This window comes from Natrix helvetica (genome assembly GCF_964273705.1).
Source record: "Natrix helvetica genome assembly, chromosome: 11".
NCBI lineage: Eukaryota > Metazoa > Chordata > Lepidosauria > Squamata > Natricidae > Natrix > Natrix helvetica.
Genome location: NC_138562.1, coordinates 17,720,639 through 17,740,550, shown reverse-complemented (window position 1 = coordinate 17,740,550; position 19,912 = coordinate 17,720,639). Strand labels below are relative to the sequence as shown.

The following is a 19,912-nucleotide window of genomic DNA, read 5'->3' as shown; positions in this document are numbered from 1 at the left end:
AAAAAGCACCTTTGGGATAACCGTGACCTGGAATCTTCTGTAGACCTGGGAGTTAAGGTCATGAGCATCTGAGCAGCCTGTAGTCCTTCTGAAGGGAGAATGCTCACCGGAGATGGAAACCAACGTGAGCATCCCCTTGGAGGGGCTTGTGTGTTTTAAGACAGCAAGGGATTTTGACTCCCCTGGTATTGAATAAAGCTACCCACGGTTTTACAAATGAAAATGTTTGATGGTAATTCAGGAGTCCTGTTGATTTTTCTTTTTTAAGTCTACAGGAAAAATCGGCTTGGTTTTTTGGATGATAGGTTTCCACTCCTTGTGGTGGCCAGGCTGCAGCACTGAACATACCTTGAATCGTTAACACGGCCTGACATGCATGTCTCATCTATGCTCAAAATAATCATTAAGAGCGACAGTGTGAATTGTTTCTTATAGCCCAGCAACATCTTGACTGTTTTTAGATACTGTATTGCTTTAATCCAGTGTTTTTCAACTATGTGTGGACTTCAACTCCCATAATTCTGCAGTCAGATTGCTTATTTAGTATCCCATGACTATCACTAAGTGTTGTATCTTATAATTCTTGATGAATGTATTTTTTATGTACACTGAGAGCATCTGCACCAAACACAAATTCCTTGTATGTCCAATCACACTTGGCCAATAAAGAATTCTATTCTATTCTATTCTATTCTATTCTATTCTATTCTATTCTATTCTATTCTATGGAATTCTGGGATTGGAAGCCCACAGTTGCCAAGGTTGACTTAACCCTGCTTTCATCAAGGGATGGCAAACTGCATTGACTGAAACCAGTGGTGTGACGTGTGAGCCCAATTTCAATCATTGTTTCGAGTCACTGAGCCCGGGGGGGGGGGGGGGGGGCTTATTTTGGTGTAACACCAACAGGCTGACCGCATAGCTTTCAAATTAACGCTCCGCCCACAAGCGGGGGCAGCTGATTCTACCAACCAATAGAAAAGACGAGGGGAATGTAACCGAACGGGAGAAAAATGGTTTCTCCCAGTAATCTCCCCCTCGCATTTTTTTTCCTCCCCGCATTAGTCTCGCCCAGAAATGCTCCGACTCAAGCGTCATCCTGAATGGTATCGCCCTGCCTTTTTGAAGCGCCGCCCCTTTCTTTCCCCCTCCTCGCGCGGGCGCGAGTGGTACGTCCCCGGCGTGACTCGGCGGCTGCGCGCGTAGCGCCGCCCCTTTCTGTTTTCTCAATTCACCCCCCCCTCCGCAAGGACAGTGGTGCGGTCCGGCATTGCCCAGCAGCCTCGGCCGGGCGCGTCGTCAAGGGCCTCCTTCCTCGCACCCCCCCCATTGTTGAGGCACAAGTGGAAGAGGCCGCCTCCGCTCGGAACCCAGCCGCCGCCTCTGCTGCCGCCGCCGCCGCGAGTGCCCCCCGCCCCTCTTCCCGCTGGTGTATGAGGGATTCATAACCGTGAGCCGTCCCCCACGCCATGTCCACGCCGGCCCGGAGGCGCCTCATGCGGGACTTCAAGAGGTAAAGACCGCCCGGGAAGAGCCGCTGAGCCGGAGGGGAAGGGAGTGGGGGGAGCAGCGCAGCGGAGGGAAAGAGGTGAGGCGATTCAACATGGCGGCGGAGGATGGGAGCGCTACGCTACTGGCGTAGCGGCCGTGGAGATTAGGGCGAGGTACGCCGTTGGCGCAAGCGGAGCGAAATTGCCCCCCCTCGCCCGTTCCTGCCTCCCATCTGGGCTTTTTTTAACCCTTTCCTTGCCTGGTTCCCCCCCACCCCAAAACAGGCTTCAGGAGGATCCCCCGGCCGGAGTGAGCGGAGCCCCCTCGGAGAACAACATCATGGTGTGGAATGCCGTCATCTTTGGGTGAGTCTCCCCCCCCCCCCCCATCCTCCTCCTCTTCCTCATCCCCCACCCGGGAAGGTTTTTTGCACCCTGCATCTCTGCTCCCCATCTCCAGGAGGAACGGAAGCGTTTCCTGGATGATTCCCCCCTCCTGCGCAAACACACACACACACACACACACCTTGGTTTTCCAAAATTGCAAATGGGCTGTTTAAACGGGGGGGGGGGCATTGGCAGATTTGCTGGGAATGGCTGGCCCTAGGTTTAATTCTGCTTTCCTCCCCCCCCCCAAAAAAGGTTGCAAGACCTCCTCCCCCCCTTTTTTTTTGCACCCAGCATCTCTGCTCCCCATTTCCAGGAAGAACGAAGAAGCGTTTCCTGGAAGATCCCCCCCCCCCTGCACACATGCACAAACACACACCTACCTTGCGTTTTCAAGATTGCAAATGGGCTGTTTTTTTTAAAGGAACAAAGAAAGCATTGGCTGGGAATGGCTGACCAGTTTAATTCTGCTCCACCCAGCCCAGTTCTGCAGTGGAAGTGGAAATTGTGGGGGTTTAGCCTTGCAGAAGGCATTTCTGCTGCCCCCCCCAAAAGGATGGATAGGCTGAAGGAGGCTAGAAAACCCACCCACCCCCACTTCTGTTCTGCCAGGGGAAAAGGAAGGAGGAGGACTGGTTTTAATTTACAGGAAAGGTGGCTTTTCCATGGTTTTTTAAAAAGGGGTGCTTGGTGCTCTGTGAGCTTGCTGGTTTTCTTGCAGATGTTTCATGACCCAGCTAGGCAATGTCATTGGTGCTTAGAAAGGAAGGGGTGTGGAGAGAGGAGGAGAAAAAGGACTAAGAGGCCCTTGCTGGTCTTTGAGCTTGACTGTTTTCTTGCAGACGTTTCATGATCCAAACTATGTAACATCATCAGTGCTACATCATCAGTTATCTAGTTTAATGAACCGTCTGCTTGAAAACAAGCAAGCTCAGAGAGCACCAAGGACCTCACAGTCCTTCTCCCCTCTGCACACTCCTCTCCCTTCTAGCACTGATGATGTTGCCCAGTTGGGTCATGAGACACCTGCAAGAAAAGAAGCAAGCTCAGAGAGCACCAAGGGCCCTTCCTTTCAACCCTGAGCTACAAATATTCCCCTTCATTGGCTTTTGTTAAGCTAAAACACCACTCCCCTCAAACTAAGTGCAGTTGATCTGCAGAAATTTCTTAGGTAAAGAATGCCCCCCCCCCTTTTCAAGTGGGAAGCCAGGCAGCCATTTGTGAGGGTTGCTGCAGGATTCTACAATCATCCGTCTCTCCCCCTATGTTAGCAGGAGAAAATCGAGTGGCCTGTTATTCCAAGGGCTGTGGTGGGTGAAAAATAGTTCAGAGGGTCCTAGATTCCTTTTCACAAAGGAGGGGGGGTCCTATTGTATTGCTATTCTAGCCAGTATGCCATGGCTGTTTGGTCTTGCATGAAGGGAGGGCAAGGGCTTCAGTTCATTACCATGTTGGGGAAGGTTAAGAACATAAGATGATTAGGATCTACACGGCTAAGCATGTTGGTTCTCTTTCCTAGCTTCTTGCTGATAGACTTGGAGAATCTAGGACATTCAGAGGAACCCAGTTTTCCTTCCCTACATTCAGATCATCAACATTCTAATTACTGTCCTCATCACTTACCAGACGTTTTAACTCTCTGCTTTCATCAATGGGAACATCGTTCTCGTGGCCCAGTTTTTACTTCTCTGTGATGATGATAGTCTAGTCATTCCACTGGCTGTTGTTTTTTTCCCTTTCTTCCCCCCAGAAATCTCAAATTATATTTTCCTTCATTCAAATTGTTTGATAGACGCCCACTTTGGGTCCATAATGTATTGCTCACTTCCAGGAGAGAGATTTGCAAAGGCAGAAATAATTGTAATTGATGATAACATAATAGGACACATCCAGATAGTGGCTGGCAGTTGCTCTGTTTTTTTTTTGTTTTTTTTTTGTTTAAAAGAAATAATAGCATATTCTGGTCAGGTAGAATAGCAGGGTGTGTGTGTGTTCAGAAACTGTCATTAGTGGTGGCTGGAGTTATTTTAATTAAAAATAATCATTATTATTGTTATTCTGACAACCAGTTCCTTGGTCCCTTGAAAGAATATCAGGCCATTGGAATGAATAAAGACTGTCTTGGAAAGCTTTCCTGCATATTTATAAATACTTTGTAAAATAGGCCAAAAAAAAAAAAAAGATAGCCATGGCATCTCAGTGGCTTTCTGAAAAAAATCCTCCAAATTCATTTGCTTGCTTATCTAATCCAAGACTGATGGGCAGGGAAGAGCGATCCCTGCCTCAAATCTTCAGCATGGATTCCTTTTCTCTCCAGCCCCAAATGGTCCCACGAGTGTAATTTCCTTGTGTGCATTTATCACACCTGCTCCAAAAAATTTCCAAAGCGGATATTGCACACCGCATCCCCGCCTCTTGAAACTGCAAATGGCCATGAGGAAACCAAGATTGATAGGCAGGGAAGAGTGATTCTTGCCTCAAATCTTCAGCCTAACCCTAACCAAGCTTCATGGTTGGGATCCTTGCCCTAACTGGAATTCCAAGCGGAAAAAATCTTAATCAATAAATGGATTTTAGTTCATCCTTTTACAGTAATTGTTACCCTGGCTGGTGTGACCTGTTTTGGATACAGTGTGGGTGACGTTTCCTTTTTCAAATTGTCTCGGGATCGGAGCCGGTTCGCTTTCCTCCTTGGCTATGTTGTGTTTGACTTCAAGCGAGCTCCAAGAAATCTGGGACGGAAAGGGCAGTTTTTTTGCCTTTCTCCTTCTTTGACCTCTTGCCTCAAGGTTGGTATTCCAAGGCTCTCTGTTCAATGCAGTTGAAGATTTCTCAGGATTGATGATTGGCAGCCTGTCCAGAGAAGTCCCAGTGTTTGAACGGGCAAATGCTGTTTTAGGATGGTCCGTTGCAGTTCGTGCTTTTCTAGGGTACCTGAGAATGGAGCAATTGCTTTTGTGTACGTTCTTCCTTTCTTCCCTCTGCGTCTGCCTCCTCTTCTACCAGCATTATAGGACGAGCCTCCTCCGGACATGGGTCACTGCACCGTAGCTCTGACATACTTTATGCTCGGTATCGACACAGCTTTGAGGTTGGCTCACATCTTGCAAAGACTCGGGATTCTCACAAGCATTTGTGTGGGCTTCTTTGGAGGAAGTTGTTCAAATCCCATTGGGGGGGGGGGGATGTCAATTGCTCCAGCTGAGTGGTGAACAGTATGATCTCTTCATCTCTTTCCATGACTCCTAGCAGCCTGCTGGCATATGGAAGGGAAGACAGGCAAGCTGTGATGGTTGCTACTCGGTTATGAATTTCTAAAAATTTCTAAGAGCTCGTGCCATGGAAGCCACATGCTTGGGGCTTCATCTCCAGCATCAAGATCAGGGGTGACTGGGGTGAGAGATAGCAGGAAATAAAGAGAAAGAAAGAGTTGGCTCTCTACTGGTTGCAACTCAACAATATCGCTTAGGTATCGCTGAAGCCTTTTGAGTTGAGCTCAGTTGGAATCCTGTTTTTGGGAAAGGAGGGGATGCAACGTGTCCTTTTTTTAAAAGCTGACTCCTCTAAGCGTAATCTATGACCTGCAAGATCTTGACAATCCTTTTCTTTTCCAGGCCAGAGGGAACCCCATTTGAGGATGGTAAGTTTTCTTGAAACTACCTTAAAAGACTCTTTATGTAATCGTTGATGTGGATGTCACACCCATCTTGATCAGTCCTAGAATCCCACATCGGAATTTTGGGGGGCAGGAAAGCATTCCGGTGCTTACTAGATATGGAGATACCTCAATCAGAGTTCTCTCTCTCAGAAGCTTTGCCTCGTGAGACACTGTTCTCCATCTATGGGTTGATCCCATGAGTGTGAACTCCCTCTTTGCTCTTTCCCTTTTGACCCTGTGTATTTGAAATTATTCTCCATTCTGATAAGATTCCATTCAGTCCTTAATAGCTTTGGCCTTCCCTCCCAAGACTTGGCTACTGAGGTTGCTTTGGTTCTTTCATTATCAGCGTGATAATGGTTCGAAGGCTGTCTGCGTCCTTTTGGTTATTTTATTTAATTGCATTTATTTAATTGTATTCCACCGTTATTATTTTTACAAGTAAGGCCAGGGGGTGAACCTATGCACCACACCTTTCTCCTATTTTCCTCGCCATAACCCTGTGAGTTAGGCTAGGAGAGAGAGAGAGTGACTGACCCCCAAGGTCACCCAGTTGGCTTTCATGATTAGGCGAGACTCAAACTCAACGGTCTCTTGGTGATTGGCCCAAAATGATACAGCCAGCTTTCATGGCTAAGGCGGGACTTGAACTCACCGCCTCCTGGTTTCTAGCCTGGTAGCCTTACCTGATAACCAAACTCGACTCTCTACTGAAAATGATTCTACTGTGGTGGTTGCTTATGCTTACAGTGGCTTTTTAGAACTTACTTGAAGGCATTCATAATTGTGTTGTTTAATTTTATGGCTCTTTTTCTCAGGTCTTTCAAAAACCACCTTTACTGCACCACCTATAACCTTGCCTTGCTGTATTTAGAGTCATGTGCATGTTTTGAAAAAAAAAATCATGCTTGTTTTCCCTTTTGGCCTTATCCCTACTTCCTTTGCCACCTCCCGGGTTCAGTTATAAAAGCTGCAGTTTGTTCCATTCTTTGTGTAAAAGAGTTGTGCAACAATTTCACAGCCAGTTTCAACAGCTTGTGTCTCTATCGGTCCGGTTTGAGATTCTCTTCCTTGCAAGGGAACGGTTGGAGTTTTCTGATTTATTATGGACCGATAAGAAAGGCAGGGGCAATTTAAACCCACCTGTGAATATGATGTCATTAAACTGTCCCCCCCTCCCCTTTCTCAATTATAGGAACATTCAAGCTTACCATAGAATTCACGGAAGAATATCCAAACAAGCCACCCACTGTCAGATTTGTGTCTAAGATGTTTCATCCGAATGGTACGTAGCTTTCTTTAACAGACAACAGTTTGTATAAAAGAGCTGGGACTGTGGAAGAAATGGGAGCCTAGATTTGCAGTTTGAGAGAAGGTAGCTTATAAAATCTAGCATTCCTGCAGGGGTGAAGAAAGGCTGCAACGCCTTTAGAGGTATCTGTAATGCTGCAGCATAGTGACCTGAAGGTGTTAATATAGAGATTCATCTCAATCATATTATTAAGTAGATAAGAGATTCTGGTTAAACAACATCCAGTACAGAAGAGAGTATTGTTTCTTCATGGAGCACATGAAGTCAACAATGACTGACTTTGCTGGAAAATGTTTTTGAGGCCCTAAGTTAATCCACTTTCGTAAAAGGGAAGTTGAATAAGGTGTTCCTCTCGGTGATAGAACAAGCGTGAATTTGAGGGATCCTCCCACATTTTAAAAAACCAAACACGTTTATTGTTTACATTTTGAAGTCTGACCTTTTCACAAAATAGATTTGTGGACAAGGAATCTAGGAGTTCTCTCTGGATCTCCGTTGTCCGTGTCGACGAGGTTGGTATGGGCTATAGAATCATTGCCTCAAATCTTGGCCCCCCATCGTTTTAGGGACAGGTAGATCGTCAACTCCTTGTAATTATATGATTTCAGCGGTGGGATTCCCGGGTGTTTGATACACCGCTGAAAATCAAAAAGAGCCAAAAGAATCCTATAATAAAGAGATAAGTGAATATTTACAAGAGGTAGCCTGATGGCTATAATTATGTGCTATTAGATTTCCATAGATCTTTGAAAGGATACGCGGGCCTTAATACTCTCTTCCCATTGTAAAAACCCACGCATTCTCCTTTTAGTCTATGCAGATGGTAGTATATGTCTGGATATCCTTCAAAACCGTTGGAGCCCTACTTACGATGTGTCATCCATCTTAACATCCATACAGGTAACGTGGGTTGTTTGCTCGTACTTCTCGAAGCTCCGTAGACTGGTACTCGCAGGCGCCGTGCAATTCAGTTAATTGGGTGCAACCTTCCAGTGACATTTGGAATTCAAAGTAATTGGCTGAGATAACTGGCCCCCCATTGTGCTGGTTTCTAAGCCAATTTAAATTGGGAAAAAAAAATGATAGTCAAAAAGTTTGGTTGGGAGGAGGCTAAAATTTGGTAGCTTTGGAATCAATAGGCCTATGGGTGTATGGCAGGGGTGTCCAAACTTGGCAACTTTAAGACTTGTGGACTTCAACTCCCAGAATTCCCCAGCCAGCTCTGCTGGCTGGGGAATTCTGGGAGTTGAAGTCTACAAGTCTTAAAGTTGCCAAGTTTGGACACCCCTGGTGTATGGCGATATGCGTTCAGTGCTTCAAGGAGCTTAGTGCATTGTTTTGACTCTCCGAAAAGGAGCTATTGTATAAAACGTCCCAGAGGTGCTTTTTTTGAGAGGCAACCGGACTTTGTTTTTTCTTTGAAGACATTTCGCTTCTTGCCCAAGAAGCTTCTTCAGCTCTGACTGGATGGTGGGGAAGGGAAGGGTTTAATACTCCTTGCAGACAACTGGTCATTTGTGAAGGTCCCTGACCCCGAAGACACAGAAAAACCTCCAAGTGCTTCACCGACCCTTCTCAAAAAGCATGCAAATGACCAGCTGCCTGCAAAGGAGTATCAATCCTTCCATCCAGTCCGAGCTGAAGAAGCTTCTTGGATGAGAAGTTAAAACGTCTTCAAAGCAAAAAGCAAGAAAGTCCCGTTTCCTCTTGGGGAAAAAAAAAGCACCTTTGGGACAACCATGTCTTGGAGGACTGAGAATTGCTACAGACCTATTGCATAAAATCTTACTTCAAATCAATAGGTGAGCTGGTGAAATGTGGCTTTGCAAATTCTATTTAGCCTGGTTTTTGTTTCCTGCAAATTTCTGCCGTGAACATAACGCGAGCACAGCTAGTCCTCAAGTTTAGTGACCGTTCAGTTACACTGGCGCTGAAAAAAGTGACTTATGACCGTTTTTCACACTTGCCACCGTTGTAGCCTCCCCATAGTCATGCGATCAAAATTTAGATGTTTGGCAACTGGTTCATATTTATGCCCTGCGTATTTATGCGATCCACTTCTGCTACCTTCTGAACAAGCAGAGTCAGTGGAGAATTCAGATTCACTTAACAACCATGTGACTAACTCAAGCAGTGCCATGATTCCCTTAACAACTGTGCCAAGAATGGGGCAAAACTCCCTTCACAAATGTTTCACTTTAGCGGCCTACATTTGGGGGTTCCATGTATGGCCGTAACTCGAAGAACTGCCTGCACTTGATCGCAATAGCAAATCTTTTGGTGCCCAGAGAGAGGGAGAGCTTAGCCTTAAAACATTTGTTTTATGCCAATCTGGCTGCGTTAAAAGTGGTGGCATAGGTGCAAGATTTAAAAAGAGGGTATTAAAAGCATCCCGGGGGTATTCTTAACACACCTCCAGCACTCAAAAACATTTTGGATTTTTAACCATGGCCGCACTCGGTATTGCCGTGAATCGTGATGAAGTCTGACCATCTTTTTCCCTTTTTTTCTCCTCCTCCCCCCTTTTCTTCCAAAAACAGTCTTTACTGGATGAGCCTAACCCAAACAGCCCGGCAAACAGCCAAGCGGCTCAGCTATACCAGGAGAATAAGCGGGAATACGAAAAGCGAGTTTCTGCCATAGTAGAACAGAGCTGGCGTGACTGTTGACCTTGGCTGATGCAAATGAACTCTCTGATGAGGAAAATATATGTATGAAGTGTCTGAGTCCACCTCCTCCTCCACCACCACCACCACCACCACCTCCTCCTCCTCCTTGCATCACTGCATTTACTCGGAAAGCAAAACTTAGCTGCCTGTGCCGTTGCCAACTTCCCTCGCTGGATCTTTCTTTTTTTCTCTTTGGACATCAGAAAAAAAAAAACAACCACCACCCACCCCATCCTTTCCCCCCCCCTCCGTCTTCCCCCTTGAGGTCAAATGTACTGTACTTGGGTTACTTGTTAAAAGAATGACTGGGGCTGAATTTCCACTTCCTGGGGTTGGGGATGGGTGTCTACCATTGCCAGCCTTAGGGACAGTATTGTGCTTTTTTCTTTCCCCCTCCCCCTGTAGTGTACACTTAAGCTTTTAATTGTACTTGTGTTATACACAGTGACGCTTACGTGTAGCTTGATTCAAAAGAGAAAGAGTGAGCAAAAAGAAAAAAAAAAGGATGTTTATATACAATATACATTTTTAACTATGACTTGAGTTGCTAATCTGTCCGAAGCTGATCATTTAACCGGTGGTTTCAACGTCACTACATCTGTGAGTATTTTATGGAAGAAATGGGGGGGACGGGACACTTATTTTTTTTTCCCCCTTCCACGGTGTGCTGCTTTTCCATTTTGCCCTCCCGGGCTTCCTTTTCAGCTGCGTGGGGTTTGCAAAAACCGATTTCCAAGTCAAGCTAAGGGGGTGGGGGTGGGGGCGGAGGACCGATCCCTGCTTTTATGGGTCCGGGTGCAAGGCGATTGATCAGCGTTACACGTGGACGTAAACATGGTAACAGGCTTTCCGTAGCACTTTCAAAAGGTGCTCAAAACGGCTTTTTAAGTCACGCTTTGAGTAGCGTGGGCGAGTACAGGAGTCGAGAGTTGATGGTTAAACGGGTGTGTAAGGGCAAACTTCAAATGCTTCAAAGAAAAACACCCCATTCCCCCCCCTTCTATGATTTTTAATTTCTACCTCTTAACCTAGGGAAGGGGAGGGAAGGAAATGAGATTGTTAGGGCTTTGCTTACTGTTTGGGAGAAAAGGAAGTGGGGGGGGGGGGAAGATTGCAAATGCTACTGCAGCTGGTGTCCATTCTCTGTTGCCTTCTTCCTTGCCTTCCCTCTGCCTGATTTACAGGGTTGTTTCACATTTGGGGTTTTGTGCGTGCGCGTGTGTGTGTGTGAAGCCGAATTTGTACTTTAATCAGCCGTGTGGGAGGAGACCAGTCGGTGGGATTTTGTCCGCTCTACCAGTGTCTTCTATGTATACATGAACTCTGGAGTACAACTTTGAACAAGTAACCCGTGTAAGAAAACTGTACATTTTTCAATTACTTGTAAATAAATGTGTAACCGAAAATGCTCAATGGTTGAAAGAAGACAACGTGCATCCCTTTTCCGTTACATTTCGATCTTGCAAATCGAGGGACCGTTTCGTAAGGCCGATGGCCTCATTAGACCAAATGTTTCCCTCTCTCTAGATTCTGCTTATAGATGAAAAGAACACACACTACACTTCCAGACAGCTAATTACATCAAGAAGGGTGGTTTATAGTTAATTTCTGGAGCATCCCACAAACTCTTAGCTGAGCTAAAGCAGGAGAAATAGTCAATGGTCTTAAGCACATTTTGCTTTTGTTATGTCCCTTACTGCAACAGGTAAATCCGGGTCAGCAAACTGCGGCTCTGGATGTGGCTCTTTCATCCTTCCGCTGTGGCTGTCGGCACCACAATTGATAGGGCAGGTAGAGGAAAAAGGATGCCGCGCTAGGAGGAGACTACGATGGGGGAACTGGACTTCCGGTCGGCTCCAGAATTGAATGGGGGCCTTCCGTTGAAGTCCTTTGCGGCTCTTTTGAGTGCTTAAGGTTGCTGACCCCTGGGCTAGCATGTCTTTGCCTTCCATAGCAAGCGGGAACATCCTTTAAATGTCTTGTTTCTTGGGTGGTGGTTTTTTTTTAAGGGAAATTGAGTGTCTTTACTACCTCCACAACCTGCCTTGTGTTTTCCAGCCACCTGTCTTTTAAACACTGCAGATGCTTATAAGTTACAAAGGAAAGAGCGGACCACGCACACCAGTGGCAAGACCCAAAGAGTTTTAAACAGGCGAAATAATATTGTAAGTAAGATGAATTCGCTTCACCCAACCTCTGCCAGGCCTGGATGTTCTAGCTGAATGAGAAGTTCATTTACAAGCCAATTACACCTGGAGATCAAGGAAGATTGAGCAAGAGTTAAGGTCTTGTGTTCCAAGCCTTTGTGTGAAATAAACACACACACACGGGCTGTGTAGTCTTTTTGGGAGTCAACAGCTAGTCTGCAGCTCCTGTCTGAAATAACACAATTTTTATCTTTTGCTGGAAATGCAGGCGTACCCTAAAACACTGCAAAGTCCTAATCCATTTTTTATATATACGTTCTTGCTTTCCCTCATGTTAAAGATTGTTTTTCTCCTTTAGAATACAAAACGATGCGGAATTATTTATTCCCTAAAATAATTCTCCCATTGGGGGGTATATTGTTCCCAGCCAAATGAGACTCTACGCGACGGTAAAACAAGGGAAGGATTGAATGAAATGGGAAAACAAAAATCTTTTGATGCCCTTCAACAGCCCCTTGTAGCTGGAAAGAAAGCCTGTAAAGAGGATTTTTTAAAAAAACCGCACAAAACCACGTCAGCGAGAGAACCTTTTTACTTGCTGATCTCCCTGTGAAATATACAAGCACATTTACACAAAGGGGTAATACGTAGAGGCTTCCGAGAGAAATAAATGAAACTCCATCCTGTCCGTTCCGGTTAAAATAAGCTTGACAGGTACAAGAAATGCTCCCATCTAAAGCTGATGGAAAACACAAATGTATTTGCCTTGTTTTGAAATGTAGAAGCCCCCCCCCCCCCGTCTCGCATCACAAATGATGCATCTGCTGGGAATTGCACAAACCAGGCAACCAGCCTTTGCTAATTTGTTAAACTCTGATGCTACACAGCCAAGAGATAAACCCAACATCCATATACCCCCCAACAACGTGGCATTCGCAATCTGATCCCTGAGCTTCCGCTTCTTGGTTTTAATACGGAGGGCTAGAAATCTGCAAGAGAGATCTTGGCCAGGTGCAATTTTTCAACATGCCAAAGTCAACGAAACTAGAGTTTTAGACTAGTTTGTTGTGAAAAATCACACACTGTCCAATCAAACTGAGTCAGGACTAGGTTAGATGTCGGATAGTAAGAAAAAGCATTGTTAGGATTTGCTAATTTTGCAACCTGTTCTGGTCTGCAATGGTTCAAGTCAACCAAGAGGTCAAATACTGTAGTGATACCATTTCTGAATATGCTGAAAATAGTTTTGGGACCTCTACGCCCGCCCTTTTTAAATATAAAACATGCCCTCCCATGCATGGCCAGCCATAAAAAAAATCTATTTATTAAGATCCACTTTACATATAGTTCTCTTTTATACGGCCGTCTTTCTATGTCCCCTCTTTTTTTTCTTCTTTTTTCTTTAAAAAAGGACAAAATAAAAACATCCTTTTAAAAATTGTGCCAGGATCTCTTCCCCTCCTTTGCCAAGTAGCTATTCCTGCTGTTGCCAAATTAGTAAAACACGAAGGGGAGGGGAAATGTCATATTTCATTCTTAAAAATAGGCACAGATGCTATCCCGATTGCACGACATGAAACTGGACAGACGATTTGTCAAGTAGTATAAGAAATTAAAATAAGCAGGGGAAACATTTGACTTGGGTTTTTTTCTCCCCACAACAATATACAGTGTCTGTTTTTTTTTCCTCCCCTTTTAATGCAAACCCGTTTCCTGTCCAGACACCCCCCCCCCCAAATGGGAATTTTTTTAAGGTTCGCTCCCTATTTCTCCTGCGGCATGATGAGTTCGTAATGGCCAACTTGACCATCCTGCTTCAGCTGGTCGAGCAAATCTTCTTTACGCCTCTTTCGGCTGACCACCAGGTACCTATCCCTGCCCTGACCGTGGGACTTGCTTTTCAGCCCGTATTTTTGGGCTATCTGGTGGATCTGCTTCCGCTCGTCATTGGTGAGTTCCGTGGAAAAAGTCAGATCAATCTTCCTGTCCGAGAAAGCGTAATTTTGGATGATCTGCTCGATATCTTTTTTGGTGATCTGGGAGCCTCTTTCGACATCCAGTCCCAGCCCTTCCCTTTTGAACTGCTCCTTCACCGCGATGGGCTCCCGGATCCCCTCCCCGCTTTTGCCCAAACCGCCCCCCGTCCAGCCCATCTTCCTTAAGATCTGATTCCCGATGTTATCTTCCTTAATCTGCTGCTTCAAGGCCTCTTCGGCTGAGCGGCCGCAAATCTCGTTCCGGGAAATGACGTCTTCTATGGTGCCTTTTTTCAAGTTATTGACCACGGTCGGCTGGGTCTTCTTGAGGACCTTCACGGCCTCCTCGGCAGCCACATGCTTGACGGTCTTCTTGACGCCGACGGCTTCGGCGATCATTTCGTTCTCCAGCATCACTTTGCACTTCCATCGCATTCCCGTCATCCTTTCGAAGACATATTCCACCGTCATCTTGTTGAACTGAGCGGTGTCGTTCAGAGTGCAGACCGGATTCATGGAGTTTTCGTACACCACCAAGTCCTTCAGGCTCTTCTTCTTCGCCGGGTTGCGGGCAGCCCCGCTGACTTTCTGAACCTGGACGGCTTTGGTGGCGCTGACGTTGGACTGCGTCTTCTGCAAGATTTTGACGGCTTCGTCCGCCGCGGCGTGCTTGCTGGTTTTCTTGGTGCCCGAGCCTTCCGCTAAGAATTGGCCTTGCAAATAGACGCTGCAACGCCAGAGACGGTTGGGCATCAGTACGTATTTGTACTCCACGGTCATTTTGTTAAAGGAAGCAGAATTGTTCAAAATGCCAATGGCGTCGCTGGCGTTTTCGGTGAGGACAAAGTTAGTCCAGTGTTTGGCTGAGCTGGGCCCTTGTTGTGGGTCCGAACCTGGCTGTCCCAATACACTGTCCTTTGCAGGAAGGTTCGTGTCATCCGGCGGCTTGAGCGCTGGCGGGAATTCGAGAAGAGACGCCCCACTTTCACATACCACCAAATCTTCCCGCGTGGCGTTTTTGAACTTCCGCTGAACTACTTTGACTTCGACGGGTTTCTGCAGTAGTATCACCGCCAGCTCAGTGGCCCGGTCTCGGGAACCGTTTTTGCTACCCGCGTAGCCCGTGGTCAGATAGACGTTCTGGCACCTCACCTCACAGGCAAAACCTTCTTTGAGGAGCTGCTTCTTCTTGGGAAGATCAGTGGGAGAAATGTCCTTTAGGGGAGAATAAATATACTCCGGGTTGGTCTTACAAGCCTGAATCGACCGCGTCAAAAGATACGTGTAGTTAATTTTGTCCGGCCCACCGCTACAATTGGGATTGGCAAGATTGTTGCGGATTGCCGTTACTAGCTTGTTAATGAAACACTGCTTGGCTGTTACCACCGATTTGGGGAACGTTTCGGAAGAGGTCTGGAGAAGAGGAGAGCCCACCAAAGTCGTCTTGACCCCAGCAGTAGAAGTCTCCATACTTATGGCAGCCACTTTAGCGTCAGGTGGTTTGACCTGGCTACTTCCATAGCCAAGGCCTACTGAACTTGAGAACTGGAGGTCCCCGTCTTGGGTGCTGAAGCTGCTGAATACCCGATCAGCATAGGTTTGGATCTGCTGGGCCGTGATGTTCTCCGAAGGGTCTTGGACTTGGTTTTCCGAAGACTCTTCTTTTGCCTGCGGTTGAGTGTTGCTGGCGACAAAGTGGATTGGCTCAAAGCGCGGCCGGACGCGGAATTTGGGAGCTTGCTTCCTTGGATTCTTGCAGTCTAGGGGGACAGAAGTCCACAGGAAGTTACTTTCAGCGATGGTGGAAAAAGTGATTAACTCTTCAAGATTAAAAGTCATGCATAATGGCAAGTCAAAATGAAAAGGAGATATTGAGGACTTGAGATCCCATGTTTTTATGGCAAATTTACAAGGATACCCACCTCTCTCCAATATTTATTCAGATGTATTTGGCGAACTTACAAAGGATACCCACCTCTGTCCAATATTTATTCAGATGTATTAAATTTAAATTTACCGACAAAACAATAAAGGGAGACTAGTATAGCTATTTTAAGCTTTTTACCTCTCATCAGCTAGCCATACTCTTGTGGGATTTGAACCCGGGCCACTGGCATATTAGGAAGATGTATTAACTTCTAGGCCACAGGCTCTCCACTGTACCAGGGAGATTTAGTGTTTTTCCGGTGAGACCATTCTATCAGGACAACTGGTCTACCCAAATATGGGGCGGAATATACTGTGTTAAATGTACATTATATAGACAAAATAGTTTGTTGCAGAAGCAACAACGGGGGCTGAAAGACCGAAGCGGAAGCAGTATGCACCGCCCCATAATTGGGTAGATCAGTTGCCCTGATAGATCGGTCCCACCGGAAAAACATTCATTCAGATGCATCTCATGCCTAAGGTGAGACTAGAATTCATTGCCTCCTGACGAATGGACCAAAGTCACCCAGCTGGGTTTCACACCTAAGGCAGGACTAGAATTCATCGTCTCCGGACTATAGGTTTTTAGTTAAAAAGATTTATTGCTGATGCCTATACACAAGAATCTAGTCAATTAACAGTCAGCATTAAAGTAGTGCCAGATAAGAACAAGAGTTAACAGAATTTGGGAGGGGTGTGTGTTTTGGAGCATTTGTGGGCACGTAAAGATTCTAGGCTATGTCCTCTTTTGACTCCGCCCCCAGCTTCTACACACCATACACTTGTTGGGAGTTCTGGTATATACTATTGTTAACCATGACAAGCTGAATTACCTACACAACTGTGCCATCAGAATCCCTACAACTAGAAGACCTCCAAGGCCCCCTTCTCTGTTATTCTGCTTCAAAAAAGAAATTGCAGAAAGAGGAAACTATGTTTAAAAAGAAATGAAGATACTCACTTTGGGGAGAGTCATCGCGTGGGGATCGTGGTCTTTTGGCTGCCTTCGTGCCTGGCACCAGCTCAAAGGATGGCATCTCACCAATATCGATGCCTTCCCCCATCTGCAGGATTTTCTCCATAATTTGGGAGCCATACCTGCGGTTAAGCAAAGGAAGGGTCAACCCGTAACTCACTTAACGGAAGACTTTTGAACTGAAAAGATCCTCCCAATCTTTCAGGAATGGTTCCACTCTGGACCTCTTTGCAATCTGAACAGCAAATTCTTAGGAGAAACCATTGAAATAAACTTATTATTTTCAGAAGCCTCCTACAATGTTTAACGCAGCTTAAGATGAAAGAGGAGCGTATTTGAAATAACAGCTAAAGGTAAAGGTTCCCCTCGCACATATATGCTAGGCGTTCCTGACTCTAGGGGGCGGTGCTCATCTCCGTTTCAAAGCCGAAGAGCCAGCACTGTCCGAAGATGTCTCTGTGGTCATGTAGCCGGCATGACTCAACGCCGAAGGCGCACGGAACGCTCTTCCCTTCCCACCAAAGGTGGTTCCTATTTTTCTACTTGCATTTTTACATGTTTTCCGTAAAATGGCAATTGAACATTAAGGCTATTAGTGGATGGAATGAATCGATCAGTTAAAAACAGACACCGAATGAGCAGAGAGAAAAGTCATTCTCTTTTGGAGCAAGTTGCAAGGTGAAGTTTTCTCTCCTTGAGCTCTTTTCTCCAATCTGGGCTACTCTGGCACTTTCGTCCAGTCCTTCTGCCAAATATACTTATAACGCAGTCAACAATATAGCTGCCATCTTTTTGCCATGACTAGTAAATTGAATACCAGCCTATTTATGTCTTTGGGATACGGTGGCTCAGTGGCTAAGATGCTGAGCTTGTTAATCAGAAGGTCGGCAGTTCGGTGGTTTGAATCCCTAGCGCTGCATTAACAGAGTGAGCTCCCATTACTTGTCCCAGCTTCTGCCAACCTAGCAGTTCGAAAGCATGTAAAAATGCAAGTAGAAAAATAGGAACCACCTTTGGTGGGAAGGTAACAGTGTTCTGTGCGCCTTCGGGGTTTAGTCATGCTGGCCACATGACCATGGAGTCATCTTCAACAGCGCTGGCTCTTCGGCTTAGAAAACGGAGATGAGCACCGCCCCCTAGAGTCGGGAACGACTAGCACATATGTGCGAGAGGAACCTTTACCTTTACCTTACTATGTATGTCTTCAGGATAGCAGAGACATTTCCGCTTCGGCAGAATTTTGGTTCCTTGGATATATATATTTAAAAATGAAACTACTGAGTTACTGCTGTATTTGTGTTTGTACTGCACTTGACTGCTCAATGATTATAAATAAAATTTATGATGGGTATTTCAAAATCTTGCACTGAAATGTTCAAAGCAAATTTTAGCTTTAAAAGGTCTTTGAAAAGGGGTGAAGGGATAAGAAAGTGCCTACACATTTAACTACAGCCTGGATCTAATTTGCCCCAAAATATGAATTTTGGAGGTCTGAGAGATGCACACACCTCTAGAAAGCACAGCCAATAATGGGAACCAAATCTGGGAGTCGATGTTTTATCAATCTCTGGATAATCACAATTTGTCACCCATAACAAAAAATCTTTTGTTTTTAAATCCAATCACCCTGACATTTCATAATAGGTTAACTTAACTTATATGTAGGATCCGAAATATAATCTGATCCTCCCTCCTTTTGTGGCTAAAGCGGCAAAGTTAATTTATCTCTTGGCTTAGCATCTGGCGCGAATTCACACCACTGTGGTTTAACCAGAGTTTGGCAAAACACGGCTCCACGTAACCCTGGCATTAGACGTAGAGAAGGCATCAGGCAACAGCCCACGATGAACCAATGAAGGAAAAAGCACAGGGTCAAAAACGTCTGCCTGAAATATTCTGTGGTTTGAGTGCCCAGGTTTCCTCCCCTCCCCATATTCTGCCTTCTATCACAGCTGTTCAGATGCCCAAAGGATCTGGATCTCCCTCTCTCTCTTCCTCCACAAGTGGGATCGACTCATCCTTCTGAGGTCAGTAAAATGAGGAGCCAGATTGTCGGGAGCCATAGGCTGACTCTACAAACCGCTTAGAGATGGCCGTAAAGCACTGTGAAGCGGCATATAAGTCTAAGTGCTATAGCTATGGCAGGCTAACACTGCCCACTGCCAGGAGTTCGATCCTCACCGGCTCAAGGTTGACTTCCGTCCTTCCAAGGTCACTAAAATGAGGGCCAAGATTGTTGGGGAGGCAAGATGGCGACTCTCTAAACTGCTTAGAGAAGGGCTGTCAAGCACTGTGAAGCGGTATATAAGTCTAAGTGCTACAGCTTCCTTCCCTCCCTCCCTCCCTCTGGATAGAATGCAGTATTGCAGGCTCACTCTGCCCACTGTCAGCAGTTTGATCCTGACCAGCCCAAGCTTGATTCGGCCTTCTGAGGTCAGTAAAATGAGGACCCAGATTGTTGGGGCAAAGATGGTGAACTTTAAACTGCTTGGAGAGGGCTGTAAAAGCATTGTGAAGCGGTATATAAGTCTAAGTGCTGTTGCTATCTAAGCCCTAGTGGTGCAGTGGTTAGAGTGTCAGTATCGCAGGCTAACTGTGCCCACTGTCAGCAGTTCGATCCTGACCGGCTCAAGGTTGACTCAGCCTTCCGTCCTTCCGAGGTGGATAAAATGAGGACTCGGATTGTTGGGGAAAAGAGGCTGACTCTGTCAACCGCTTAGAGGCGGCTGTCAAGCCCTGGGAAGCGGCCTATAAGTCTAAGGGCTAGGAAGAGGAGGAGGAGGCTCTCACCTGCAGCCCATGAAGACGTGGTTGCTCCAGACGTGCGAGAGGGCCAGCAGCTTCTGGAAGGCGTCGGAGCCCGGGTAGCCCGGCAGGTTGCGGAGCAGGAACTGCCGGCGGAGAGCCCAGTGCCGGTCGCTCTCTTGAGCCTCCCGCCACGGCTCCAAGGCCGGCTTCCTCGCCTCGGAGGCGGCGGCATCCGGAGGAGGAGGAGGCGGCTGTTGCTCCTGCTGGGAAGCCGGCGGCTGAGGGGAGAGGAAATCCCCGCCGGGCAGCGTCCAGCCTCCGCCGGCCATGAAGGCCAGGGGTGGGGTGGGGAACGGGGACCGCGAGGTTAGGGTTTCTTCCCCACCCCCGAAGCCGATGGGTCCTGGCCGGGGAAGAAGAAGAACCCGCCGCCGGCGCCGCCGTGGGCCGACCCGACACGGGTCCCGCCGCGCGTTCACACGTGCAGGAGGCCGCGCTTCTCCTGGGGAGGGCTTTTCTGCGCCTGCGCGCGAGCGCGCGACAGAAAGACGGCTACAATGTAACCTTTTTTCCTCGCCGCCTCTGCCGTTCCTTGTTACACGCGGGTCACGTGGGAGGAT

At 46.6% G+C, this 19,912-nt stretch overlaps 2 protein-coding genes across 2 annotated transcripts; one reads left to right on the top strand and one right to left on the bottom strand.

Moving 5' to 3' along the window:
• The first annotated feature begins 1,227 nt into the window (after window positions 1-1,227).
• On the top strand, window positions 1,228-10,929 carry UBE2A (ubiquitin conjugating enzyme E2 A). The gene is made up of 6 exons (XM_081964303.1): window positions 1,228-1,513; window positions 1,776-1,856; window positions 5,492-5,517; window positions 6,731-6,820; window positions 7,659-7,747; window positions 9,388-10,929. Exons 1-6 carry the CDS (start codon window positions 1,470-1,472, stop codon window positions 9,514-9,516), a joined length of 459 nt encoding a protein of 152 aa, XP_081820429.1. The 5' UTR covers window positions 1,228-1,469; the 3' UTR covers window positions 9,517-10,929.
• A 2,042-nt stretch (window positions 10,930-12,971) lies between these two features.
• On the bottom strand, window positions 12,972-19,912 carry NKRF (NFKB repressing factor). Its single transcript, XM_081964228.1, has 3 exons — window positions 19,335-19,912; window positions 16,530-16,666; window positions 12,972-15,399 (listed from the first exon to the last, which is right to left on the bottom strand). Exons 1-3 carry the CDS (start codon window positions 19,619-19,621, stop codon window positions 13,427-13,429), a joined length of 2,397 nt encoding a protein of 798 aa, XP_081820354.1. The 5' UTR covers window positions 19,622-19,912; the 3' UTR covers window positions 12,972-13,426.

Coding starts and splice junctions, on each gene's coding strand:
- UBE2A (XM_081964303.1), top strand. CDS start 1,470: ATGTCCACGCCGGCCCGGAGGCGCCTCATGCGGGACTTCAAGAG. Junction 1,514..1,775: donor CTCATGCGGGACTTCAAGAG/GTAAAGACCGCC, acceptor ACCCCAAAACAG/GCTTCAGGAGGATCCCCCGG. Junction 6,821..7,658: donor TAAGATGTTTCATCCGAATG/GTACGTAGCTTT, acceptor TTCTCCTTTTAG/TCTATGCAGATGGTAGTATA.
- NKRF (XM_081964228.1), bottom strand. CDS start 19,621: ATGGCCGGCGGAGGCTGGACGCTGCCCGGCGGGGATTTCCTCTCCCCT. Junction 16,667..19,334: donor CACGTCTTCATGGGCTGCAG/GTGAGAGCCTCC, acceptor GCTTAACCGCAG/GTATGGCTCCCAAATTATGG. Junction 15,400..16,529: donor ACGCGATGACTCTCCCCAAA/GTGAGTATCTTC, acceptor CTGTCCCCCTAG/ACTGCAAGAATCCAAGGAAG.